This window comes from Gekko japonicus, unplaced genomic scaffold (assembly GCF_001447785.1).
Source record: "Gekko japonicus isolate JY-2015 unplaced genomic scaffold, Gekko_japonicus_V1.1 scaffold422, whole genome shotgun sequence".
Classification (NCBI taxonomy): Eukaryota; Metazoa; Chordata; class Lepidosauria; order Squamata; family Gekkonidae; genus Gekko; species Gekko japonicus.
Genome location: NW_015174855.1, coordinates 607,084 through 631,026, shown reverse-complemented (window position 1 = coordinate 631,026; position 23,943 = coordinate 607,084). Strand labels below are relative to the sequence as shown.

General features: G+C 42.9%; 1 protein-coding gene across 1 annotated transcript in view; it reads left to right on the top strand.

The window, feature by feature from the left end:
* The window catches only part of ANKRD22 (ankyrin repeat domain 22), a 37,233-nt gene that overhangs the window by 6,344 nt on the left and 6,946 nt on the right, over positions 1–23,943 (top strand). Inside the window, exons 2-5 of the mRNA XM_015424617.1 lie at positions 14,029–14,220; positions 20,017–20,124; positions 20,534–20,611; positions 23,562–23,660. Of these exons, the coding sequence (XP_015280103.1) occupies positions 14,029–14,220; positions 20,017–20,124; positions 20,534–20,611; positions 23,562–23,660 (477 nt within the window). The remainder of the gene's footprint in view (positions 1–14,028; positions 14,221–20,016; positions 20,125–20,533; positions 20,612–23,561; positions 23,661–23,943) is intronic.

The window sequence follows — 23,943 nt, the reverse complement described above, 5'->3', positions numbered from 1 at the left end:
CGGCCGGGTCGGAGCCGGGCGAGGTGGGGGGTGGAGGACCGGCCTCGCCGCTGCAGCCTCGGGGAGATTGAGAGGGGGGATGGAGGAGATGGAGCTCTTCTCCCCCCCCGCGAGTATCGCGGGTTCCCCTCTTGTCAAACCTAAACCCCAGTTCTGGAGACTGAATAAATGGAATTCAGCTAGGAATAAATGGAATTCAGACTTTAAGTTGTGTCCCTTCACTTCCCAAGTGAACTTGTCTGTTTCCTTCAGACTGACACACACACACACCTCCTGACTGGCTACTACCAAGTCAAAATCCATATGACTGACCAATCAAAGAGAAGGGGTGCATGCAGGCAATAGCCTGTCAATCGAACTGTGCTTTACAGTGAAGCATTAACCCCTATCTCACAGCTCTCTGCTTTTGATGTACTAAGCATCCTGTTTTTTTTTAATTAACTCTCCTAAAAAGGAGAGAATTTTATTGCTTTTAAATTCAGAAAATGGGGAGGGTATATAGTTGGATCAAGAAAAGTGGTGAGTGATGCTTTGATTAGTATATTAATCTGTTATTAGCATGCACAAGTCTTTGGCTTCTTCTGTGATTGTCCTGTATTCTTTCATGTAAAACCTGTAAAAAATAAAGACCATTAATATGTTAATAATGTCTCTTTGGGGTTAATACTGTCCTTTATTGCGCTTTCCGAACATATCTTCAAGTACTGGGGCTCTTCACTTTTTGCCTCTCAGGTTGTAAGATGGACCCTTCGCTGCTGCTCCACCTTCCGATTCTTTGTCCCCTCCCTCCGAGCTGCTGTCTTCTTCACTGCTGATTACTGCCCATTTGGCGAGTTCTGCCTCGTTCTCTGAACTGGCGTGCCTCTTTAAAAAGTCTTGAGCCTTGAAAATGGAGTCTATCTTTTCTCTCTTGTCCTTAAACTTAATGACCAGTCCTTCTGGAATCAACCATCTGTAATTAACTTGTTGACTTTGCAAGAATACAGTCAATCCCTTATATGCCTTTCGTTTCATATGAATTTCAAATGGAACATCCTTTAAAATCCTTATGTTCTGCTCTCCGATCTTCAAAGGTTTTGATGAAGTTGCTTTCAAAATTTGGTCTCTGACGCATTTCTTGGTAAATTTCACAACCACTTCTGCTGGCAGATTATTTTTCCTTGTATAGATGGAATAGGCTCTATAGACCAAATCCATCTCTTTGCTTAACTTTTCCGCTTCACTGCCAGTCAGTGGTGCCAGAGCATCCGCCAACATGCTTCTGAGATCTTCTTTTTCAACCTCCTTTATACCTTGAAACCGGAGAGTCAAATTTGATTTTTCCATTTGTAACATCAGCAGCTTGTTGTCTTGTACTTCTTGATGTTTTTCCATTTTGCTGACCTTCTTGATTTTCTGCGTTTCTTCCGTTGACACCAGGCATTTCTTTGCAATCTCCTCCATCTTCTTGGTTGTATCAGTCAATTGCTTCTGTTGATTGCTGAGGACACTTTCCATATTAGACAATGTTTGATTGATTTTCAACATTTGGTCCAGTAGAGGGTGAAGCATTTCACTTTCTTGTTGATTGACAGCTGGCTCAGTAAGGCGGGGATTAAGACCGGAAGTCCCTCCGGTCCTCTTTGCCGGCTTGTCCTGCAGCTTCTTTTGCCCCGACATCTTAACTTTTTGTTTACTTTTTAAAAGTTTGTGCCGCGCAGCTTGGGATTCACTCCCTCTTCCTCGCTTTAAAGAATTCCCCAAGAGGTAACTTTACTTTTAAAAATTTTCACTCCCCCCCATTTCTCGATTAAAACAGTCTCGTTCTACTGGGGGGGGGTTCACCCTCCTCCCTTCTGTTTAGTTTAATGGGGGGGGGAGTGCGCTTAAATCTTTATCTTTTACTTCGATCGTCACTGACAGTAAGCCGTCTTCCGCTTTCTTTTACTTTCGCTTCTTCGCTTTTCATCACTCCGAGAACCGGTGGTGTTGCTAGTCCCCACAAAGGGGCACAACGTGGTGGGGCCTTCAGGGCATGGGGAGAGCCTCAATTTCTGACCGTCAGGTCGACAAAGAGGCACTTCCCCAGTGCGCCCCCAGGTTCGGAGCCTTTACCCAAGGCTCCTTAGGGTCTCCGCTTGTGCAGATCCCCCCTCTTCCACGCGTGGGCGATTCGCCTCCAGGAGTGTCCCAGGAGAGCGACCACCATTCGTGCCCCCAAAACTGGAAGACCTAAGCATCCTGGTTTTGGAGGTCAGTTCATCACAGTATGCTCCTAATGTCCCAGTGAATACATGTGGGAACTCAAATGCCAGTCCTTCCACTATTGCTGGAGAGACACTATATACTTCTTGAACACTGATTCTCAAGGGTGTGAACCAGTTTCTTCCTAGCAGGCTTTTACAAATCCCTTTTGTAACTCACAAGGGTAATGTCTGTCTGGCAGGTCCATAGTGAACATCTGCACCACAGCTTCCAAAGATCTGAACAATCTGTCCATTGTAATAATAAAGGTGACATTTTGATATGTGTAATTTGGGAGAATAGTCCTGGAATAGCTGTGAAAATGTGTTGCTGTCTATGATGGTGGATCCACCCCCCGAGTCAATTTCCATTTCACATTTCTGACTATTTATCTCTACAGTAGCCATCATTTCTGGGCATTGCCCCGTGACAGCATGAATATGTTGAATGGAGTACAATGTTTGTACTTCTTCCTCAGGGAAACCCTCCAAATTATGGTCAGCTTGAAGCCAGGTATCTTTCCCCACTCTCTTTGTTTCCTAGCATTAGCTCTTGACTGACAAACTCTTTTGGTGTGACCCCTTTTTAAACCAAGTGTGACACTCAGTGTTCCTGAATCTGCATTCACTTCTTTTATGTTGCCCTCCACAGCTTAAACATCTAGATGCATTACTTGATTTATAGAATCCCACTGATACAGATGTGAGCCTCTGTGCTTCCTCCTCATCTGATTCCTGGGTTTGTTGGAGAATGTGGGCATCAGTGGAGTGCCTTTATGAATTTATTTATCATTACATGAAGCAGCTTCAGCAGCTAATGCTTGTTGCTGTTAGATTCTGTTCAGAGAGGAAGCACTGCTGGATGGTCTCATCCTTAACTCCACAGGTAAGCCAATCTCGTAACAATCCTTCCAGAAGATCCCCAAATTCACAATGTTCAGCAAGGTGATGGAGCTCTGCAATGTATTCTGCTATATTTTCACTGGCTTGTTGATCATGCTTAAAAAAATAGAACCTCTGTAGAGTAACAGATGGTGTTGGGCAAAAATATGTCTTCAACAGACCTATCAGTTCATCATAAGTTTTTGTATTTGGTGCAGCAGAAGCACAATAACAAAAGTTTTTGCTCCACAGACAATCAATAAAATTGCATGCTTTTGTTCTGCCCCTTTGATCTTATTAGCTTGTAGAAGGTGACTTACGTTCAGTTCTTCTATATGGCCCAGTGCAGTCATTTCTGTAGTGAGCCAGCACTAATGTGGAAGGCAAGGAACAAGCTAGTTTTATTTCCACAGCTTCCTGGGTGTTTTAATAGCCAGGAGATCCCATCCTTGTTGTCACATTTTATGTTGTGTGTGGAGAAATTCATTGTCTCCTGGAAGGTTGGCAAGCAGCAAAAAAGTCTTCCCTGTGCATTTTACCATTTTTTTTTCCTAGTCAGAGGAGGAAGACCATTCGCTGGCACATCAGTCACCTTCATACAAATGCTAATGGATTTAGACAAATGAATGATCAGTTATCCCCTTCTTCTCCCCCCTTTTTCAGGTAGGGAACAGAGGGACAGACGATTTGCATTTTACCAGTTTCTTTTGTTCTTCCTTGCTTCAGTCTGATGCAGTGCCAAAAATATGCTTATGAACATTTTCTTTTTAATAAATACTTTATAATTTTGGATGCTGGTAGTTGTTCTCTATACCACATAGACCCCCACTGTTTCAGGCACGCTATTTTAAAAGGGAGCCCCAGAAGGGGGGAAGGCAAGCAATTGGCAACTGGCTATTCCCCCAGGGGCACACAAAGCATTAAACTATCCTCATGGTAGCCAGGCACTTGGGCTAGCAGGAGACACAGAGGCAAGGCCTCTGAGCTTGGAAGGGGAGCTGAGAGTCTTGATCCCTTCAGTGGGAAATTCCTATATTGATCAGGTGGTGGCAGCAGCTACTTGTGAGTTAAGGAAAAGCCCCTCCAGGGAGGAACCCCAAGGAGGTCAAGGCAGGAACAGGGCCTACAGGCCAGAGCAGGCACTTTCTGGCACATGGAGCAGAAAACAAATGCCCAGTTCTGTTTGGCTGAAGGCCCGTTTATTAAGAGTAACTGTAGGGCAGGTAATTTGGCTACTGAAATAAGGAATCACAATACTTAAGTAAGCTGTTTCTAGAGCTCTAGGGCAGGGTTGTCCTGGCCTGGTTCTGCAGATTCTTAGTAGGTTCTGCAGGTTGCTAGCAGGGAGACTTGTGAGAAGAGAAGCACTGCATCCCTCTACTCTCCTGCTTGCTCTGAGGTCTACTAGGATAGCCTCTTAAAGAGGCAGTACACAACAGTGACAAAGTGATGTCACTTCTGATGAGTGTCTTGCCAGTGATGCTGGATACTCTGGTATTTGGGTAAAAACTCTATACTAAAACTGTAGAGCTTTTGCCCAAATAACAGAACATCCTGTGTCGCTGGAGATATGCTGATATTACTTTTGCCTCCCCCCCTCCCCAGTGCTGTTGTTAAGTCCCCCCACCAGCAAGCTGCTCAGCAGCGGTGGTGGGGAATCCTCCACCCCTAGCAGGTGCCTGCGCAGCCCTATCCTTTATTTATTTACAGAAAAGGCTAACATGATCTCTTCTACCAATAATTGCCCAATGCATGAGAAGAAAGTGTGGAATCATTTTCTGGATCAAAAGAGATCTGTTAATGAGGATTGCCTTTGATGCAGAGTTAAGAACTTTTGATTTAAAATACTCCGATTCTGAACACTTATGTGTGCATCCGAGCATGTGGAGAGTGTCTTTTCTCTACATTTCCCCCCAAAGGGATTACGGATAGAGTATTTTTAAGAATATGCATTGGAACCCCCTCCCCCATTGTACTTGGAGTTTAGTGAGCTGGTTCAAGGGTGGACTGGTCCTTTAACTTAAAGGGAAATTGCCCAGTGGGCCTCTGCCCTTGAAGGCAACTGGTGGCCAGAAAAAAGCAGAATACCGGAGATGAGAGCCTCACCAAGGACAAAGCGAAAAACAAACAAAGAGCAATGGTGTCGTAGGGATGCCAGCCTCCAGGTGGGTCCTGGGGATCTCCTGGAATTACAACTCATCTCCAGACTACAGAGATCAGTTGCCCTGGAGAAAATGGATGCTTTGGAGGGTGGACTCTAGGGCATTGTGCCCCACTGAGGTCCCTTCCCAGGCTCTGTCCCCAAATCTCCAGAAGTTTCCCAGCCTGGATCTGGCAACCCTACCCCCTATTCCCTCCCGGTGGCCAGGGGCACCTGGCAACACTATTAGTGGGAAGAAAAAACATGTTATTTTATTTATATGCCTCTACATATTTTACATGTGCTTCTTCAGGGTAATTTAGTAAAACGTAAAGGTTCCCTTGCTCGAAAGCCAGTCGAGTCCGACTCTAGGGTTGCGGTGCTCACCTCCGTTTCAAAGCCGAAGAGCCAGCGCTGTCCGAAGACATTTCCGTGGTCATGTGGCCGGCATGACTAAACACCAAGGCGCACGGAACGCTGTTACCTTCCCACCGAAGTGGTACCTATTTATCTACTTGCAATTTCTTGCTTTCGAACTGCTAGGTTGGCAGGAGCTGGAACTAGAGACAGGAGCTCACCCTGTCTTGCAGCACCCTGGTCTTGAACTGCTGAACTACTGACCTTCCACAGCCTGCAGTTCAGCGTCTTAACCACTTGAGCCACCGCAGCTCCTCAGGGTAATCTACCAGAATGTAAATAAAAATGTGGTGGTGGGGGGGATTACCATTAAAAAGCAGAATTAAGAAATTGGGTAGAAAGGTGGTAAATGCTGAGCATGTGCAAAGTTCATAAAAGTATCCACACCCCAAAATCCATGAGCATGCTTCAGGTACTATACAGGTGGAATATACAGATGGAAATATGGATCTTAAAAGTTATATAGAATGCTTCTAAACTTCCACAAGAAACGTATACAACTAACCTGTAAAACTGTACAGTCAAAGTTGTTACCACAGCAACAGAGCTTCAGAGAGAGAGAAGTGTGATGGTCTGACTCAGTTTTTATCTCATATAAGGGAGAATAATTCAGGGCTTTTATTAACCCATGAGGGATCAGAGTTGTCAGTCTCAAAATTCACTCTGCCTCTTGTTTTCAATAACATTTTATCATTGTGGCATTCAGAGCTAAAAATACCCCCAAATGTAAAGGCCATTGGGCCCTGAGGGTGCTCCACTACAGCTCTTTCTTTCTTTCTTTCTTTCTTTCTTTCTTTCTTTCTTTCTTTCTTTCTTTCTTTCTTTCTTTCTTTCTTTCTTTCTTTCTTTCTTTCTTTCGCTAGAGCTATAGATGCAGTAACATTGTCACTATTAGGAATGGCTACATTCCTACAGAGCTGCATGTGGCGCAGTTATTGAGAGAGTATTGTTCCTTCTCATATGGACTAATAAAGGTTTTCATTCTGCTTATAAGCTTGCAGAGTGAGCAGTTTCCAGAAGGAGAAGGTTGTATTGGTAGACTGGATACCAGCAGGATTCATTGTGAATTGACAGCTTAATATGTACCGTGAAATCACAAACTGATATGAACTGGGAGGTTGGCTTGCGAACCGAAAAGGTTCATAGTGGTTTGTGACCCCTGCTTTCTGCTTCCCGCCACTTTTTCTGCTCCCTGCTGCTCCAATCCATTTAAATCCTTGCTTTCTGCTCCCCACCACTTTTCTCCTTGCAGGGTTCTCCCGGTGAAAAGCAGTGAGGAACAGAAAGCAGGGTGTTAAATGACTTGGAACCATTTAAATCCCTACTTTCTGCCCCTGCTGCTTTTCGTTCTTCATGAACTGCCTTAAAATCTGTGGAAGGTTGTGCTGGCTATTCAGTTTGCAAACTTTGGTTCACGAATCATGAATTTGCCATAATTCATCACAAACTTATGTTCATGAGCCGGTTTATGCCCATCCCTACTACTGTGCATGAGTTGATCTTTTGAATGAGATGACGTGTGTCTTATCACACTCTCATACAATACATTCCAATTTCTATATATACTCTCCTTAGATCTGACACTTACATGATTGAAGGTTAGGCTCTATGTGAGTCTCTCAAGGTCTGCTTTTTCTTACTTCGTAACAATCCCCTCCTGTTACAAGCAGTGGCCTTGGAATAACCAGATTGTAGCATCTGATGTAGGTCCTATCTAGTTATAAAATTCTGTTCTAAAATAGTAGCCTTCCTGTGGAAACTCTGTATATTTGTATCATCATCCCTACCACCACCACCATCACCACTATCACCACCACATAGCCAAAGCTTTCTGAGCAGTTTACAAGAAGTAAAAAACAATAAAACACACTAGGTACGTAAAGTTAAATATGAGTTAAATGTCAGGTTCCACAGCCAAACAAATGAGTACAGGCTTATCATAAGGTTATACTTTATTGCTAGATTTATTTATTTTTATTTATTTAAATGTCAGGTTCCACAGCCAAACAAATGAGTACAGGCTTATCATAAGGTTATACTTTATTGATAGAGCTATAGATGCAGTAACACTGTCACTGTTAGGAATGGCTACATTCCTACAAGCATAATAGAATATAGGGTATTCGTATGCACCCTCACACACTCCTAGCGTGGGAGAATGGCAAGGTCATAGATTAGCAAGGACAAAGGAGTGTGGCATCAGTTGGTACACAGGTCAAGCAGCTGCACTCTCACCCATAAACATCATGGCAGCATAGCTGACATTCTGCCCACCCAAAAACCAGCTCCTCCCGGGCATTCCGGGAGGTCTCCCGGGCATTCCGGGAGGTCTCCCGGGCATTCCGGGAGGTCTCCCGGGCATTCCGGGAGGTCTCCCGGGCATTCCGGGAGGTCTCCCGGGCATTCCGGGAGGTCTCCCGGGCATTCCGGGAGGTCTCCAGGGCATTCCAGGAGGGGTCCCGGTTTAAAATGACATAAAAAACATTAAAAACAATAGACCGGACCCAGAAAAGACTTATCCCAAAGTGGAAAAAATAGTACCCGGCTAATCATATCAGGCCCCTGCATGACCAGGAAGATCTTTAAAGGCCTCTGCAAAGATGGCTGTCTTAACTTGGTACTGAAAATTTGGTGCCAAGCAGGCTGCTGCAGGGAGGTTGTTCCAAAGACAGGGGGCCACCACCTAAAAGACCCTCCCCGTAGCTGCCATCCTCTGAGCTTCTCAAGGGGTTGGCACCTGGAGGAAGGCCCCAGAGGTTGAGCATAGTGTCCAGTAGATTGGGGATGGGAGAGGCACTTTGACACATATTGGGGTCCCAAACTGTGTAGGGCTTTATAGGTTAAGACCAGCACCTTGAATTGGGACTGGAAGCATACAGGCAGGCAGGTCAGAACTGGCTTATGTGTTTGGACCCCTGCATCCCAGTTATTAATCTAGCTGCCACATTCTGCACCAGCTGCAACTTCTGAACCATCTTCAAGGGTAGCCCCACATAGAGTGCATTGCAGTAATCTAATCTGGAGATTACCAGAGCATAAATTGCTGAAGCCAGGCTATCCATGTCTAGATAGGGGCACAACTGGACCACAAGCCGAAGCTGGTAGAAAGCACTCTGAGCCACTGATGCCATCTGAGCCTCAAGTGACAGAAATGGAGCAAGGAGCACCCCCAAGCTGCAAAACTGTTCCTTCATGCGATCCCATCTAGAACAGGTTGAACCACCTCCCCCCATCCGGTCAAAGGAATTACCTAACAACAGCATCTCAGTCTTATCTAGATTGAGTTTCAGTTTGTTAGCCCTCATCCGTTATTGTAGCCAGACAATACATCTACATCCTCACCTGCTGATAATGAAAAGGAGAAATAGAGCTGCATGTCATCAGCATACTGGTGGCAAAACACTCCAAAATTTCCGATGACACCACTCAGTGGTATCATGTAGATGTTAAATAGCATGGGGGACAGAAGTGTCCCCCTGAGGAACTTCATGCTGGAGAATCCACGGGGCTGAACAATGTTCCCCCAGCACCACCTTCTGGAGATGGCCCTCCAAATGTCCCCCCACTCCCATCTCAACCAGCCACTCCAGAAGGATACTGTGGCCGATGGTATGGAAAGCTTCTGAGAGGTCCTGCAATATCAACATCTGGATCAGCTCAAAGATAGGGTTTGGGCCCCAAGGTGGGTGTCCCCCTTCTTTTATTAAACCTTCCCTTACCTGTAAACACCATAGGGAAAGCTATGATGTCCTACTAGATGAAGACAATAAGTTGAAACCAAAAGAGGTTTTAGCCAACTTGTATAATATAAAATTTTCCTGGTGGGAAACACTGCAGATGCAATCTAGATTTGATAAAGATGGCCAGATAGGTTTTTCTGAAACCAAAATACAACTAGACATGATCTGGCTTTTGACAAGTGATAAAATGATTCAGAAATTATATAAATTTTTGCTGGATGAATATATGCAGGATGAAGTGATTAAGACTACTATGATATCATGGATGAGAGATATAGGTCACTATTGACATAGACAAATGGATGAAAATGTGGAAAACTTTTAGATACATGAGATCTACAAATTATAAAGAAAACATTCTTAAGACGTTTCACAGATGGTATTGGACGCTGGATAGAATAGCCAAATGTCACAAAAATGTTTCTGATATTTGATGGAAATGTAGTGGTAATGTGGGAACTTTCTTTCACATGTGGTGGCATTGTAGTATTATTCAAAATTATTGATCCAAGATACAAAAAATGCTATCTGAGATGATGGAAACAAATATAACTTTAACACCTGAAATGGCTCTGCTAAACATAATTCCTGATAGATTTGAACAAAGAGATGTGTATTTATTGATATATGTATTAACTACTGCAAGAATACTCTTAGCCAAATACTGGAAAGTAGAAAAGACCCCGTCAAGAGAAGAGATAAGGGTTAAGCTTTTAGAGTTGATACAAATAGATAAACTAAATTTGATACTACAAGGGAAAGATTATTATATCCATAGCAGTAGATGGGCTAGAGTATATAAATGGATAAAGGAAACAGGAGAAAATTAGACTCAAATGTATATATGGATTTTTACATGTAATGTATTATATTATGATAAAACCATAAATAAAACTTAAAAAAAAAGATAGGGTTTGGGAAAAAAACCAATGTCCTGCCCTTTAATAGAGGCTTAATGTGTAGAAATAGCCCAGCCCCCACATTTTGGACTGCCCTGGACTGTTTTCAAATGTATCTCACATAGAGTGCATGACAATAATCTAACTTGGATGTAATCATAGCATAGATTGCCATGTCCAGGTTTTGCTTTTGAAGGAAAGACCATATCTGGTATATCAGCTGAACTTTCATGTACTTTCACCGTCTTCCCAGTCTACCTCTTGTGCCTGATCTCTTGCCCAGTGGTATCATTGTCATATTCAAGTGGTGCTCCTGTTCTTTCTGCAGCATTTCAGGTGGCACAAAGGTAGAGGAATTCTTCTGTTGTAACTGAAGCCTCTCAGTGCCCATGATCTTGGTGGTCTTGCACCAGACATGACATTCAAAACTTGGATTTAGTGACAAGAGTGATTCAAAAGTCATCTCTCTGCAATCTTCAAATCAGCTATTACAAGTGCAGCTACTGTTTTGGATTGAGGCAGGTATAGTTCATCTATCCAGCAGCACCACTCTGAGGATTTCAGGTGCAACTACACGCTGACTTCTGATGCTGCTCCTACCTTTCCTGTGTTCCATAAACAAACCAGGTTTCCTCAAACACGGCAATCTTGTTGACTCTGTACACTGTATAAATTGCTAATCTCAAAAGACATTTTGTCTTTCACTTTTATTTATGGTTTCCTTTTAGATACAAAGAAATATATACAAGAAATAAGGTGATATAAGAAAGAAGGTGAAAGGATATATGCTAGTTTCCCCCTGTCTATAGTATATAATTCCTTTTCTGTGCTATTGACTGCCCCACAAATGTCTTATATAAAATTACAATTATTTAATATTAGAAGTTTCATATAAAATCACAATTGTTGTAAAATTGTTGTAAAATTGTTGCTGCAAAAATAGAAAATGTAGATTAAGCTATAATATGACACGATATTTATTTTGACTGGGTGTTTATTAGGCTTAATCAAGGGTAGCTCAGTGGTAGAACATTTGCTTTGTATGCAGGAGGTCCCTTGGTCATCCTCTGTTACAAGGATCAATGAAGATAAATCCAGGTGGGTAGTCATGTTAGTCTGAAGTAGTTGAACAAAGTTTAAATCCAGTGGCACCTTTAAGACCAACAAACTTTTAGTCAAGGTATGAGCCATGAATCTGAGGAAATGTGCATGCCCATGAAAGCTCACACCTTGAATAAAACTTCGTTGGTCTTAAAGGTGCCACTGGACTCAAACTGTGTTCTAAGGATCAGTGAGGTGAAAGATGTGAGATCCTGGAAAGTCACTGTCAGTCAAAGCAGACCTTGATTGACCAATAGTCTGATTCAGTATAAAGTATTTTCACTAGAGATGTGAAGGCCTGTATATGTCTGTAGACATATACAACACCAGGAGAAAGCAATACAATAGCAACACGGTAATACATGATGCAGCACACAGGTAAACATCCTATTGTGACTCTGAGAGAGTTTCAGTCCAAATCATACACTTTCTTTTTGTTTGTTATAGAGTTTGTTTTGTACCTTTAACTTTTATTCCCACCCCTACTTCTCCCATGGCAAAAATTAAAGACCCATGTGCTACAGTAGCATAGATGCAACAGTTTGCAATTCCTTTTGAAGTATTAGGTATACTTGCATTTTTTCTTATAGCAAGTGAAGGCATTTATACTTTAACATTTCATAAATATGACAAATAGTACAGTTTGGTATGCTAATGAACATCCCAATTCTGAGGGCTGCTGTGAGGGTAGTAGTAGTGGCACCCCTGATCAGATCCCTATGGAAGTTCCAGGGGTGTGTGTGTATTCAACACGTGCCCCTCCACAAGGTACAAGCTGCATAGCATGTGCACTGGAGTCCATAACAACCCCAGCAACACCCACCAATCAGGCAGATGGTATTCTTCTGAGTGGCACACAGGCACAGCTAACCACCACCTGCTGACCTTGTTGTTGTTGAGTCGCACAGTCGAGTCCAACTCTTCATGACCCCATGGACCACATCACGCCAGGCCCTCCTGTCTTCTGTCGTGCTCCAGAGTTTGCTTCATTTCATGTTCATTGCATCTGGCACTTGTGCCCCGTAAACCGCCCTGAGCCTTCGGGGTAGGGCGAGGTATAAATTTAAATATAAATAAAATAAAAATAAATCTATGACACTGTCTAACCATCTCATCCTTTGCCATCCCCTTCATCTTTGACCTTCAGTCTTTCCCAGCATCAGGGTCTTCTCCAGTGAATGCAAAAGATAGGAAGGAAAGACCCAGTGTCAGCACAACCCCAAACGAGACATGTGACCAATGTTCCCTCTAAGCTGCGGAGTCCCGTGAGCAAAAATTCTACTTTGTGAGCTACTGGCATTAAAGTTGTGAGTGAGCAATTTGGCTACTGCATAAATTAGTCTGCTCTGGAGCCATCCTTCCTGAGCTGAAGCAAAAATGTGTGAGCCAGAGGCTAAAGAACTGTGAGCTAGCTCACATTAACTCAGCTTAGAGGGAAAACTGCATGTGACCTGAGCGTCCCCCTATAGTCTACAGGGGAAGGATACCCACATGGTAGACAGGTTGCCTATCTGTCCCCCAGGCAAGGGTCTGTTTGGTGGCAAAAGGGCAACTCAGACCCAACCTTTCCTGCCCTAAGCTCCACACAAGGGAAAAAGGGAAAAGGCAGAGGCTAGGCTCAAACCCATAGCCCTCACACCAGCAATCTAACCACAAGGCCAAAAATGGCAGATGCTAAGGAGGCATGCCAACAGACATTAAACACTTCAGTTCAGCCCTGATGTCACTACTACCCATATGGAGCAAAGCAGGGAACATTGCAAAGGCAGGCATGGCTCAGTTGAAAAGCATTGGGATAGAATGGCCAGCGTTCCTGCCTGGTCCCCCACATAGGGAGAGGCCAGAGGTGGGCAAAAAACCTGGAGCTGACATGTTGCCCTGCAGGCTGCAGAAGAGAGAACAGGATGGCTCAGCTGATGGGCTGCCCTGGACACCCATCATTTTGGCTAACACCTCCCTTCACAATCCCTCCAAGCTGCACCCTTGTGCCCCATTCTCACTGAGCCCCCTGCACACTTGCCCTGACAAGCAGCACGGCTTATCAGGTGCCAAGAGTACTCTGGGGAAATGTGAGGCCCAGAGATCTGCCCCCCTCCTTGCTAGAGCAGACACCTCTCCCCTTGTACCTCCCCCCATGCGACCTACATACAGCAGCCAGCCGAGTGCCTGAATGGGAAGGGGATGGGGACTACAGAGGGGGTAGCCACATCAGTCTGTTGAAGAGATGTGCGACAGTGCCTACAAGCTCATAGGGAGCTACATGCCATTAGTCTTTTAAGGTGTCACTGGACCTGTGTTATGTTTTGCAGCCAAACAAAAACGGGTGCAATGGCACCATGAAGACTGGTAACGTTGATCCCAGCATGAACTTCCATGAGTCAGAGCTCACTCCCTTAGATGTGTAGAGGTCATTCCTGGAAATGTTGTGGGGAAATTACAGAAGGGTAGCAGAGAGTGGGGTGGCATGAGGGGGTGGGAGGGAACAGGGAATATGTCTTATGTGGTTAACAAACAAGTTGGTATAGAGCTGAAGATCAGGCTTTACTAAACACCGGCAGGAAACGAGGTATCTGGTACAGCCCCAGGTTTGTGAATGTATCCTTCATCCCTTCCCTCTTCTTCCCCAGCCTATTTGTCAGGCAGCATACAATAATGACTTGAATGAAGTGCAGCTCCTTTTGGATGAAGATGGCAATTCTTTGAACATCCAGGACAGTTATGGTGGAGACACGCCACTAATCTGCGCCTGCAAACAGGGACATAACAGAATAGTCAGCTACCTTCTGAAAAGAAATGCTGACGTGAACATAAAAAACGATGTAAGTATATAATCAAGGGAGTCTTCTTTTAGGCTTATAAGTTTGATTTATATCTAGAAGGCGAGGAGAGATAATGTTCTGACTTTTATGTGATTAGCTCAGCGTCTCTCTTCGCATAAACAGTCACCACGTTAATCTTGTGTATGTTGTGACTGTATAGCTTGTCTGTATTTAGATTGACTCATTAATTGTTCTGGAGACAGCAGATCCATATATAGAAAGGAATATGTAGCTGGATAGGGTTGTTTTTTTAACTGAAACGGAGGAAATTAAGATACACTACATTCATGTGTATTTCTCCATAGTTATCTCCTTTACTAACATTCATTTTAGTTTCTGCACCTTTTCCTGATTTTGCTTCTTATACATGAAAAACTCAGGACCATTTAAAACTTTATATGTCCACCAGGAGGAGACATCATAAAATGTGTGTTTGATGTGTGCTAGATAGTTGCACTGATTAGGGGTCCCTAGTAGAGAGACCTGACGGGAGACCAGCCACCAGCTCTGCCACTGTGGCACTGTGACAGCAGGGGGGAAATGGGGAGGCGGCAATCAGCCATGACATCATCTCTCCTTATATATAATTGAATAGTGGGTGCCAAAATTCTAATTCTAAAATGCCCTCCCTTAGTGTATGGCTGATGGCACTGCTCCTCAGCATATATCGCCACCAATCAGAAGGCAAAGCCCGGGTCCCGCCCACACCACAACTGCTGTGACAACCTGGTCTTTTGCATATGGAAGCTGATTGGACTTCACTCCATTCCACACCTCAAACTCCCCCCCCCCCGCAAGCCCCAGAGCCCCTAGCTATACCTTGTGGCTAATAGCCACTGATGGACCTCTGCTCCATATGCTTATCTAATTCCCTTTTGAAGTTGTCCATGCTTGTAGCCGCCACCACTTCCTGTGGCAGTGAATTCCAAGTGTTAATCCCTCTTTGGGTGAAGAAGTACTTCCTTTTATCCGTTCTAACCCGACTGCTCAGCAATTTCATGGAGTGCCCACGGGTTCTTGTATTGTGAGAAAGGGAGAAAAGTACCTCTTTCTCTACCTGCTCTTTCCCATGCATAATCTTATAAACCTCAATCATGTCACCCCTCAGTCGTCGTTTCTCCAAGCTAAAGAGCCCTAAGCGCCTTAACCTTTCCTCATAGGGAAAGTGTTCCAACCCTTTTATCATTTGAGTTGCCCTTTTCTGCACTTTTTCCAAAGCTATAATATCCTTTTTAAGGTCACTTCTGGAGCAGTCCTCCAGCATTCACCCAAAATTCTGTGGTTAAACCATAGCAATCTGGATGAATACTAGAGCATTATCCTGATGAAATGATGTCACTTCTGGGTCAGTGTTCCCTCTAAGCTGATTTAGTGTGAGCTAGCTCAGAGTTTTTTAGCCTCTGGCTCACACATTTTTGTCTCAGCTCTGGAAGGAGGGCTCCAGAGCAAACTCATTTATGCAGTAGCCAAATCACTCACTCACAACTTTAATGCCAGTAGCTCACAAAGTAGAATTTTTGCTCACAAGACTCTGCAGTTTAGAGGAAGCATTGTTCTGGGTTATGCTGGAAGTGACATCACAGTGTTGATTTGATGCCAAAAAGGTAAGTCCCCATTACCCCGATCTTGCTCTGGTTTCCAATCCATGGGCTGGCAACTGTAGCCCAAAGTATGCATCTGTGATATGTCTTTGCATATGTATTCAGAACAGAGAACCTTTATTTGGCATACCATAGATAAATCAAACAGGGGAGAGTTTAAGGGTAGGTACAAAGAACAACATCAATCAAAATTCCCAATATCTCAAAAACACAAAACAGTCCTAACATGGTTTACAAGATTTACAGAGTATTACTCTTGACTTCCATACATAGGTCAAAAATTCTGCGACAGATAGTGTTGTTGCTGGACTCTTGTCTGCTAGGAAAAAAGATAAGTCCCTATCCAGAAAGTCTCTCTGCATAGGGAAGAGAGGACGAATCAGGATATTGTGCATAGCGGAATATTTAGGACAGCGAAAAAGAATGTGGGTAACAGAATCGGGTTCCCCAAGATTGCATATGTATTCACATTTTGAAGCATAGGAGAGTGGGATCCGAATGTTTTAAATAAATAAGTTAATAAAGAGACACCTGCATCTCTTTTTCATGCTTTCCTCTTTTTACTAGTCACAGACACACACACACACACACATATATATAGCTATGTAAAGTTTGAATCTGTCCCTGGTAAATCTGTGTCCTTTACCACCCTAGCTGGTACTGCTTAGCAAGTAAGAAGGGAGAGACTCCATAACTGAACAGAAGCAGTATAATTACAGTGCCATTAACACCAGTGAAGTCAATAGAAGAGTGTAACTCTGCTAAGGATGACACTTTAAGGCACAAACCGAACAGTAAATAAAGGACATGACTAAACAAATGAGATATAGAAATAAAAATATATAAATATCCGGTCTGCAGAAAAACAATGCCCTGACCTGAATAGCCCAGGCTAGCCCAGTCTTGTCAGATCTCAAGAGCTAAGCAGGATTGGCCCTGGCTGATATTTGGATGGGAGGCCTCCAAGGAATACCTGGGTCATGATGTGGAGGCAGGCAATGGCAAACCACCTCTGAACATCTCTTGCCTTGAAAACCCCACAGGATCGCCATAAGTCAGCTGTGACTTAACTGCAAAAAAAAAAAGAAGAAGATTAAATCAAACAAGAACTAGTTCCACCATGGCACTTAAGATCTAGCTCTATCCCTTCAGCCCTCTTAATTACCTCTAAATGCTAAGGATTCTAAATATTGAAGCAAATTTATAATTTCCTTTCCAGCAGTTCAGTGGTTTGGGAGTTCTAATACTGTATCCAAGGAATGCTTGTCATGAAGGCACTGTTGGTTATTGCTGACAGAGAGAAGGCTTTTCCCCACAGTATCATGTGATTCATTGTTTATACCTTTCCCCTTGATTGTGGGCAATATGATATTTTAACCTTTGTAGATATTCTCCCAGTTTAACCCAGTCATTTCCCACAGGGCCAACAAAACTTTGCTAGTTAAAACAGGTGCCTGATGTTATTTTTCCCCTGCTTTATTGCCTGTATCAAACTATTTATGTACAAGAGGTACATAGAGTTTCCCCACATTTCTCTCCATTCTTGTAGCCCCTGACAACCCCTGCAAACATCTTTCCTGGAGGATCCATACAGAGAAATAAAAAAGTCAAAAGTATTTATTGTTGTAGCCATAGGCCATAACAAATAACACCCTATTCATACTTAATTGGACTTAATTGGAGCTCCTTTCAGCTGCCCTAGGGTGGACCAGTAAATAATTTTAATGACAGTTTGTCAGCTATGCTGCCATGGTGCATGAGGAATGGATGCTTGCTTGCCCTGTGTACCATGTACCGCTGCATTCCTTCTTTGCTTCTGTAACACTCGCTAATCTATGGCCTTGCAGGTGGTGTGTAGTGTCTGGGAGTAAGGGAACTGTGGGAGCACTTTCGGTTCCCAGCTTCGGCTCTTAAGGCCTGGGGCTCCTTCTCCCGCATGCGGGAATATGGCTAATTGGCCTAAGGAAGGGGGGGTGCATACGAATACCCTATATCCCATTATGCTTGTAGGGATGACACTATTTTTAACAGTGACTTTGTTACTGCATCTATAGCTCTGCAATAAAGCATAACCTTTCTGATAACCGTGTACTCAGTTGTTGGCTGTAGGTTCTGACACAGTTAAGAGATCAGTCTTGTGGGCAGTGAATTTCTAAACTTAAACCAAACTTTCTGTTGATCTGTCCCAGTGCCTGCAAAGATGCAGAGTTCTGAGACTGCAAATTGCTATGAGCTATGGGGCAAAAAAGACCTGTGCCCATTTGAGGGGGGGATGTACTGCCCCTAAACAAACAATCAGAGCTGGAGGATTTCTATGCTCCGATTAAATTGCAAAACAGATTCAAGTATTTGAAGGATGTTGCTGAGAAACCTGAACCACCCACTCAGCCAGAGTCTATCTACTTCAAAGGAGGACTCCCCTTTTCCCATCTTGTACAGGCGCAGTGAAGAGTTGGAGCTTTTAGCTCATCAATCATCCTTGGTGGCGGAATCCCTCCAGAGGATATTTTACCAGCAAGGGAAAATTTTATCCCTGCTACAGGAGAGAGACGGATGCCTTTTAACAAACAAAACTTTGTCTCCAGCTGGACTAAATGATGCAGCAGTGAAACTAGCAGCTGCACCAAATAAACTGAAGGACATTAGGAACATCTCCTTTTCCCTAGTTTACAATCCCAACAGTGTGGTAATAAATGTCTTCCCCCTGAAGTGGAGACACATTGATTGGAGCACCTACAGAGAAACAGCTGTGTGGGTCAGTGGGCCGGATTGGAGAGGGACAAGGGGAGGGGTGCATTCAACCACTTTCCTTAGTGGAGCTGTACTTGCAGAAGAGGAAGAAAGAATGATTTCATTCCCCTTGTCCATTTTTACTCCAGCCACCCCCAACCTATGTGATCATTCCTTTATTCAAGTTCCGTGGGAATGACTTTTACAGGGGTCAGATGAGGCCACAAGAGAACCCTGCATGCCTTGCACAGATTGGCTGGATACAAGGAGGGATGGGCACGAACTGGCTCATGAACCAAAGTTTGTCATGAATTTTGGGTGGTTCGTGAAGGGATGTTTGTGAACTGAAGAGCCGCCCTGAACTTCCATGAATTTTGATGCAGTTTGTAGTGGTTCATGAAGAGCAGAAATACCCCTGCTTTCTGCTCTTCACAAAAAACAGCTGAGTAGTGGGGAGTAGAAAGCAGGGGTTTCTGCTCCCTGACTCTCAGCTTTCTGCTTTCTGCTCCCTGACACTCAGCTGTTTGGTTTAAATGTCTAGGAGGCATTTAAACCCCTGCTTTTTGCTCCCCATGAAAAACAGCAGAAAGCAGAAAGTATGGGTTTAAATGGCTCACAAACCAATACATACTGGTTCAGTTTGCGAACCAGCGTATCAGTTTGTGGTTCAGCCATGAACCGAACTGCAAAAATGTGGTCCTTGCCCATCCCTAGATACAAGCAATGTTCAGCATTTTCCTTTTGCCTGACAAGTGAATTTTTCTCTACTTTGATCATAGTCAACAGCTGTACAGGAAACACATATTTTCTTCTCCCTCTTTTGTCTTTATCCTCACTGGCTGAATTCTTCCATGCACTTGCTCTGTGCACACAGCCTCTCTGGATGCCTTCCAGGAATTTTTAAAATTGATACCTGTACCAATAGGTGCAGGACAGAACAGTGATTCTAAACCAGTGGTATGTGTAATGGGCTGTGGAAGTAGTCCATGTGGGATGCAAGATTTTCTGTCAGATATGTCTTCAGAGTTAAGAAACATACCTGGGAAAATCCATGGCATTGCAGCATTTAAAGCCGATACCAAATTATTTGAGGGAGGAAAGGGAAGGATCTCTATTCATTAAAGAATACTTTAGGAAATCTGCTTTCCAGCACTGAAAGGTGTTTTTACCCAGTACTTAAAGAAGTACGTATTTAGTTTAAAACCTGGAGATATAACTCCAGTCTCTGCTATCAGGGAAGCTGTTGGAAGACTTTGTGGTTCCCAAAAATAATCTTAAAGAACGTGTGCCCCCACACCCTAGAAGTAAAATGCCAGACCTGAATGTGGTTTGCTCAATGCCCAGAGTGAGGATCAAAGAATTCCCAAATAAACAAACCTCTTCACTGGTTTACTGTTGTGAGAAATGGCCTGTTACCTGTTTAAGGAAGTTTTAATTGTAATGATAATTTTGCATTTCTCTCCAGAAAGAGCGAACGTGCTTGCATTATGCTGTCAGAAAACGGTTCAACTACCTTGACTATCTTCTCATTGTCATCCTAATGCCTGTTTTACTTCTTGGGTATCTCCTTATGGTAAGTTCAGAGAAAACTCAAGCATAAAAATCAACTGTGAACTGTGTTTTCGTATGTTCAGAGTCTGAACTTCAGTGTTTCCTCCAGAACTTTGTGTACTGCAGGTTGGACTATGGACATAGCTGACTCTGGACTACATAAATCTCATACTAAGCAGCTGTTATAGCATCTTTCCCATGGAATGGTGATCATATAGTGTTGATATGTGGTTATTTGAATAAGAAAACATTTTCATTATCTGATCTCTCTGTAGTATTATTGTTAATATTTACTGTTTATTTAGAAAACGTATAACTCCCCTTTCAGCACAGTGATTCTCAAGGCTGGGTAAGCTAATCTTGTAAACTGAAGATAAATATTTGTTTATAACAGTGTTTCATCTTTTTCCCTCCCCAAATCTGTTAAACAGGTATCTAAGAGTAAGCAGAATGAAAACCTTATCAAGATGTTACTCAGAGCTGGTGCAGATGTAAACGCTATAGACAACGTAAGAAGACATACTCCCGTATAGACAGTTTTAGGACTGTCTTGATAGACAGTTTAGGACAGATTTCACAAAATCCAGGAATATATGTACTTACATACTTACTTTATTCTCTTCTCTTATGACTGCAGTCTTGAGCAATAACAATTCAACAACAAAGCAACAGTAAAAGGAATAATAATGGTAGGAACAATAAATACACCCATAGCAGCTAAACTTCAAATTATCCATATCAAACTATCTATTAGATTCGATTACGTAAGGAAAAAAAAACCTTAGCACAGAAAGGGAAAACTTCGATAATACCCACAGTAGATGAATGGTTGATGAAAATGCTAGAACTGGCAGAGATGGCTAAACTCACTTCTTTGATTAGAGAAAAGACTATATTTACATTTATGGATAACTGGAAGCCTCTTATTGACTTTTTTCATGAAAGGGAGAAAAATGAACTTATGATATGTACATTAAGTATAATTTTAGATAATAGAAAAGTAAGAAGATTTCTTGTTTTAATTTTGGTGTACTTTTAGAGTAAGTAACCATAACCTTAGATTAAGTTTGTAATTGTATCTGTCTTTGTCATTGAGAAATATGAAGGTTTCATTGCTATGCTCCATCAATTTCCTTTTTTCTTTTTTTCTGAATTTTAATTTTCTAATTTTCTGTTTTTTAAAATCCTATAATAAAAATTAGAAAATAAAAACCTTAGCAACTGCCAAAGTAGTAACATGGCCACTTCTGGCCCCAAGGGTCTGTAATTTACAGTGGGGCGGAAGACTAGCCAAGGCCTTTAAGAAGGGGGAAATAAGCATGGTTCTGTACCTGTGAAAGTTTGGACAGTCCAATAGGCAAAGGAACAAGGTGTCAAGATTCCCTGTAATACAGCTGCAAAACCTATCAGCTAATGGGATCCTCTCAAAATGGCCAAAAAGTTCTCCCATTGAGATTAAGTTAAGACGAGCCAACATAAAGGCAGACATGTAAAGTGGAGTCTTGCCAACTTTTGACAGTAGTCCTTCTCAGACTGAATTAAAGTTGGAAGCTTGTTGTACTGTTGCTTACCACAAAGTTTTATTCTAGTGTGTGAAAAGAAGAGAACATTTTTCCTCAGAGGCAGTCAGTTTCTGTATTCCACGAGTCCATTGATGAGCATAGCTTTTGATTGTAAAGATAGAAGCCCAAACAGTGTCTCATGCAGAGATGTAATGGGTAGCCACCTTGCAGGTCATATTGTCTGGCAGTGACTCTGAACTAGAAGGGACTGTATGATCCAGTAACACCCAAAAAGAGATGTGTTTATGTCAGAAATTACTCCCCCATCTCCATTCTTCCATTCTTCACATCTCTGCTCCCCTTTAGTCTTCAGTTCACCTGCTGTTGAAGAGACATGCATGGTGACAGAAAGCACATGTGCCAGCCAACTGCCAAAGAGGGGGAAAGAATCTTCCTGTCTTTTCCCCTTGTACCTTGCCCCCCCTCTTTTTAATGTCCTAATGTAATTATAACTATGTATAGATTTCTACCCCCAAGCTTGTCCAGGAATGTGGGAGAAACCTATATTTTTCAGTACATTTAAAAACAACCCAGAGAGGTAGGCTGCCCTCTCTGGATTCAGAACAATAGCCACCAGAATCCCTTTTTAACTAGTCCCGGCTTTCCCCAAGGGAGGGATTCCAAACCTTTAGGTTAGCCTCTGGGACATAACACATTGAACAACTCAGTCTTGAGCTGCATAGTTAATCTTACCAAGGTAGCTTGTATGGTGAGCAGAAGGCACAGGAGTTTAGCCTTGGAATCCAGTTACAACATCAAACAAGTTAGAAACGAGAATAATATTTTATTCAGTACAATTAGACTAATAAGGATTTCAAAACAAGAAAGACTAGGGCAGTTTGTGCCTTCACTACACAGTAAGAGATATGCATAATTACCAGGATGATCCATAGCCCAAGAATGTCCAGGTAATACAGTCCAGCTAGACACCAAGGGATTCTGAGGGAAAATCCCCTTTGTGCACCAGCCATGTGCTCAGCTTCACAAAGGAGGTCTTTGGCATTCCCAGGTGCAATTCAACAAGTAGAGAGAGAACAGGAACAGAGAGCAAGAGACAGAGAGCTCTCTTCCAAGGAACCAGTCAATTAAACCCCAATCTAGTCACAAATTAGCTCTGGCCAGGAGCCAATTACGAGTAGATATAGGTGTCTCCAATTGGTGGGTTGCCATAGTTGCAACATCTGAATGGCTGGGACTCTGGAGGCCACACCTGCAGTCATGTGACCCCAAATTCCAACCACTTCATTTTGTACGTAACTTCTGGCATGAAGGAGAGCCAGGCGCCATCAAGTCTGCCTCTTCCTTTAGAGGTGTGAAAGCATGTGTGGTTATATGGCATGGCAATTGAGCTTCTCTGACCAAATGTTCAGGCCATTTGGCTTCAACAGGAAATACAACACAGCATGGTATCAGAAGATATCACATGAGAAGGCAGGGAGCTTTTAGAAATCAATATTTCTATACAAACTAATAACTACATTTCCCAGAGTACACTAGATGCCCAGAATACTGTGTACCCAAGGTTCAAGGATGGGAGCAAAGGCCAGAAGGATCTTTGTTCTTGGATGAACAGGATACTTTGGGCTTACAAGAGCCTTTGAATGTAATCAGTTTACTTCTCCTGGCACCTTAGTAGTTTTCTTGTGGCATACAGTTTAGGAATTTTGATTTTAAAAGGTTGTATACATTATTTCTCTAGTTATCAAACAGCAATATTGGGAACATCATTAGGAGGAATATGCACAATCTTTTTCATTTGAGTTCTTTATTTTAAAAATGGTTTAAATTGGTTATTAAAGCTATTTGTCACCGCCATGGAAATCAACATTTTCCATCTCTAAAATTTTCCCCTCACCCACTTGAGATGAAATCTGAGGCCCAATTTAATTCTTTCCAGTCAGGAAGAACAGCTCTTCACTATGCCTGTGAAATGAAGAACCAGTCCATCATTCCTCTTCTAGTCGAAGCAGGTGCTGATCTTTCCATAAAGGATAAGGTAAGGAAAGAAGCTCTTAAAATGGTTAGAATTTTGACTGCTTTCTATGTGGATCTTCCAGTGATTTGGGCTTCCCCCTCCTATTGTGAAATTTACTCCTGAGCAGTGTTCCCTCTAAGCTGAGTTAGTGTGAGCTAGCTCACAGTTTTTTAGCCTCCGGCTCACACATTTTTGTCTTAGCTCAGGGAGGATGGCTCCAGAGCAAACTAAATTATGCAGTAGCCAAATCGCTCACTCAGAACTTTAATGCCAGGAGCTCACAAAGTAGGATTTTTGCTCACAA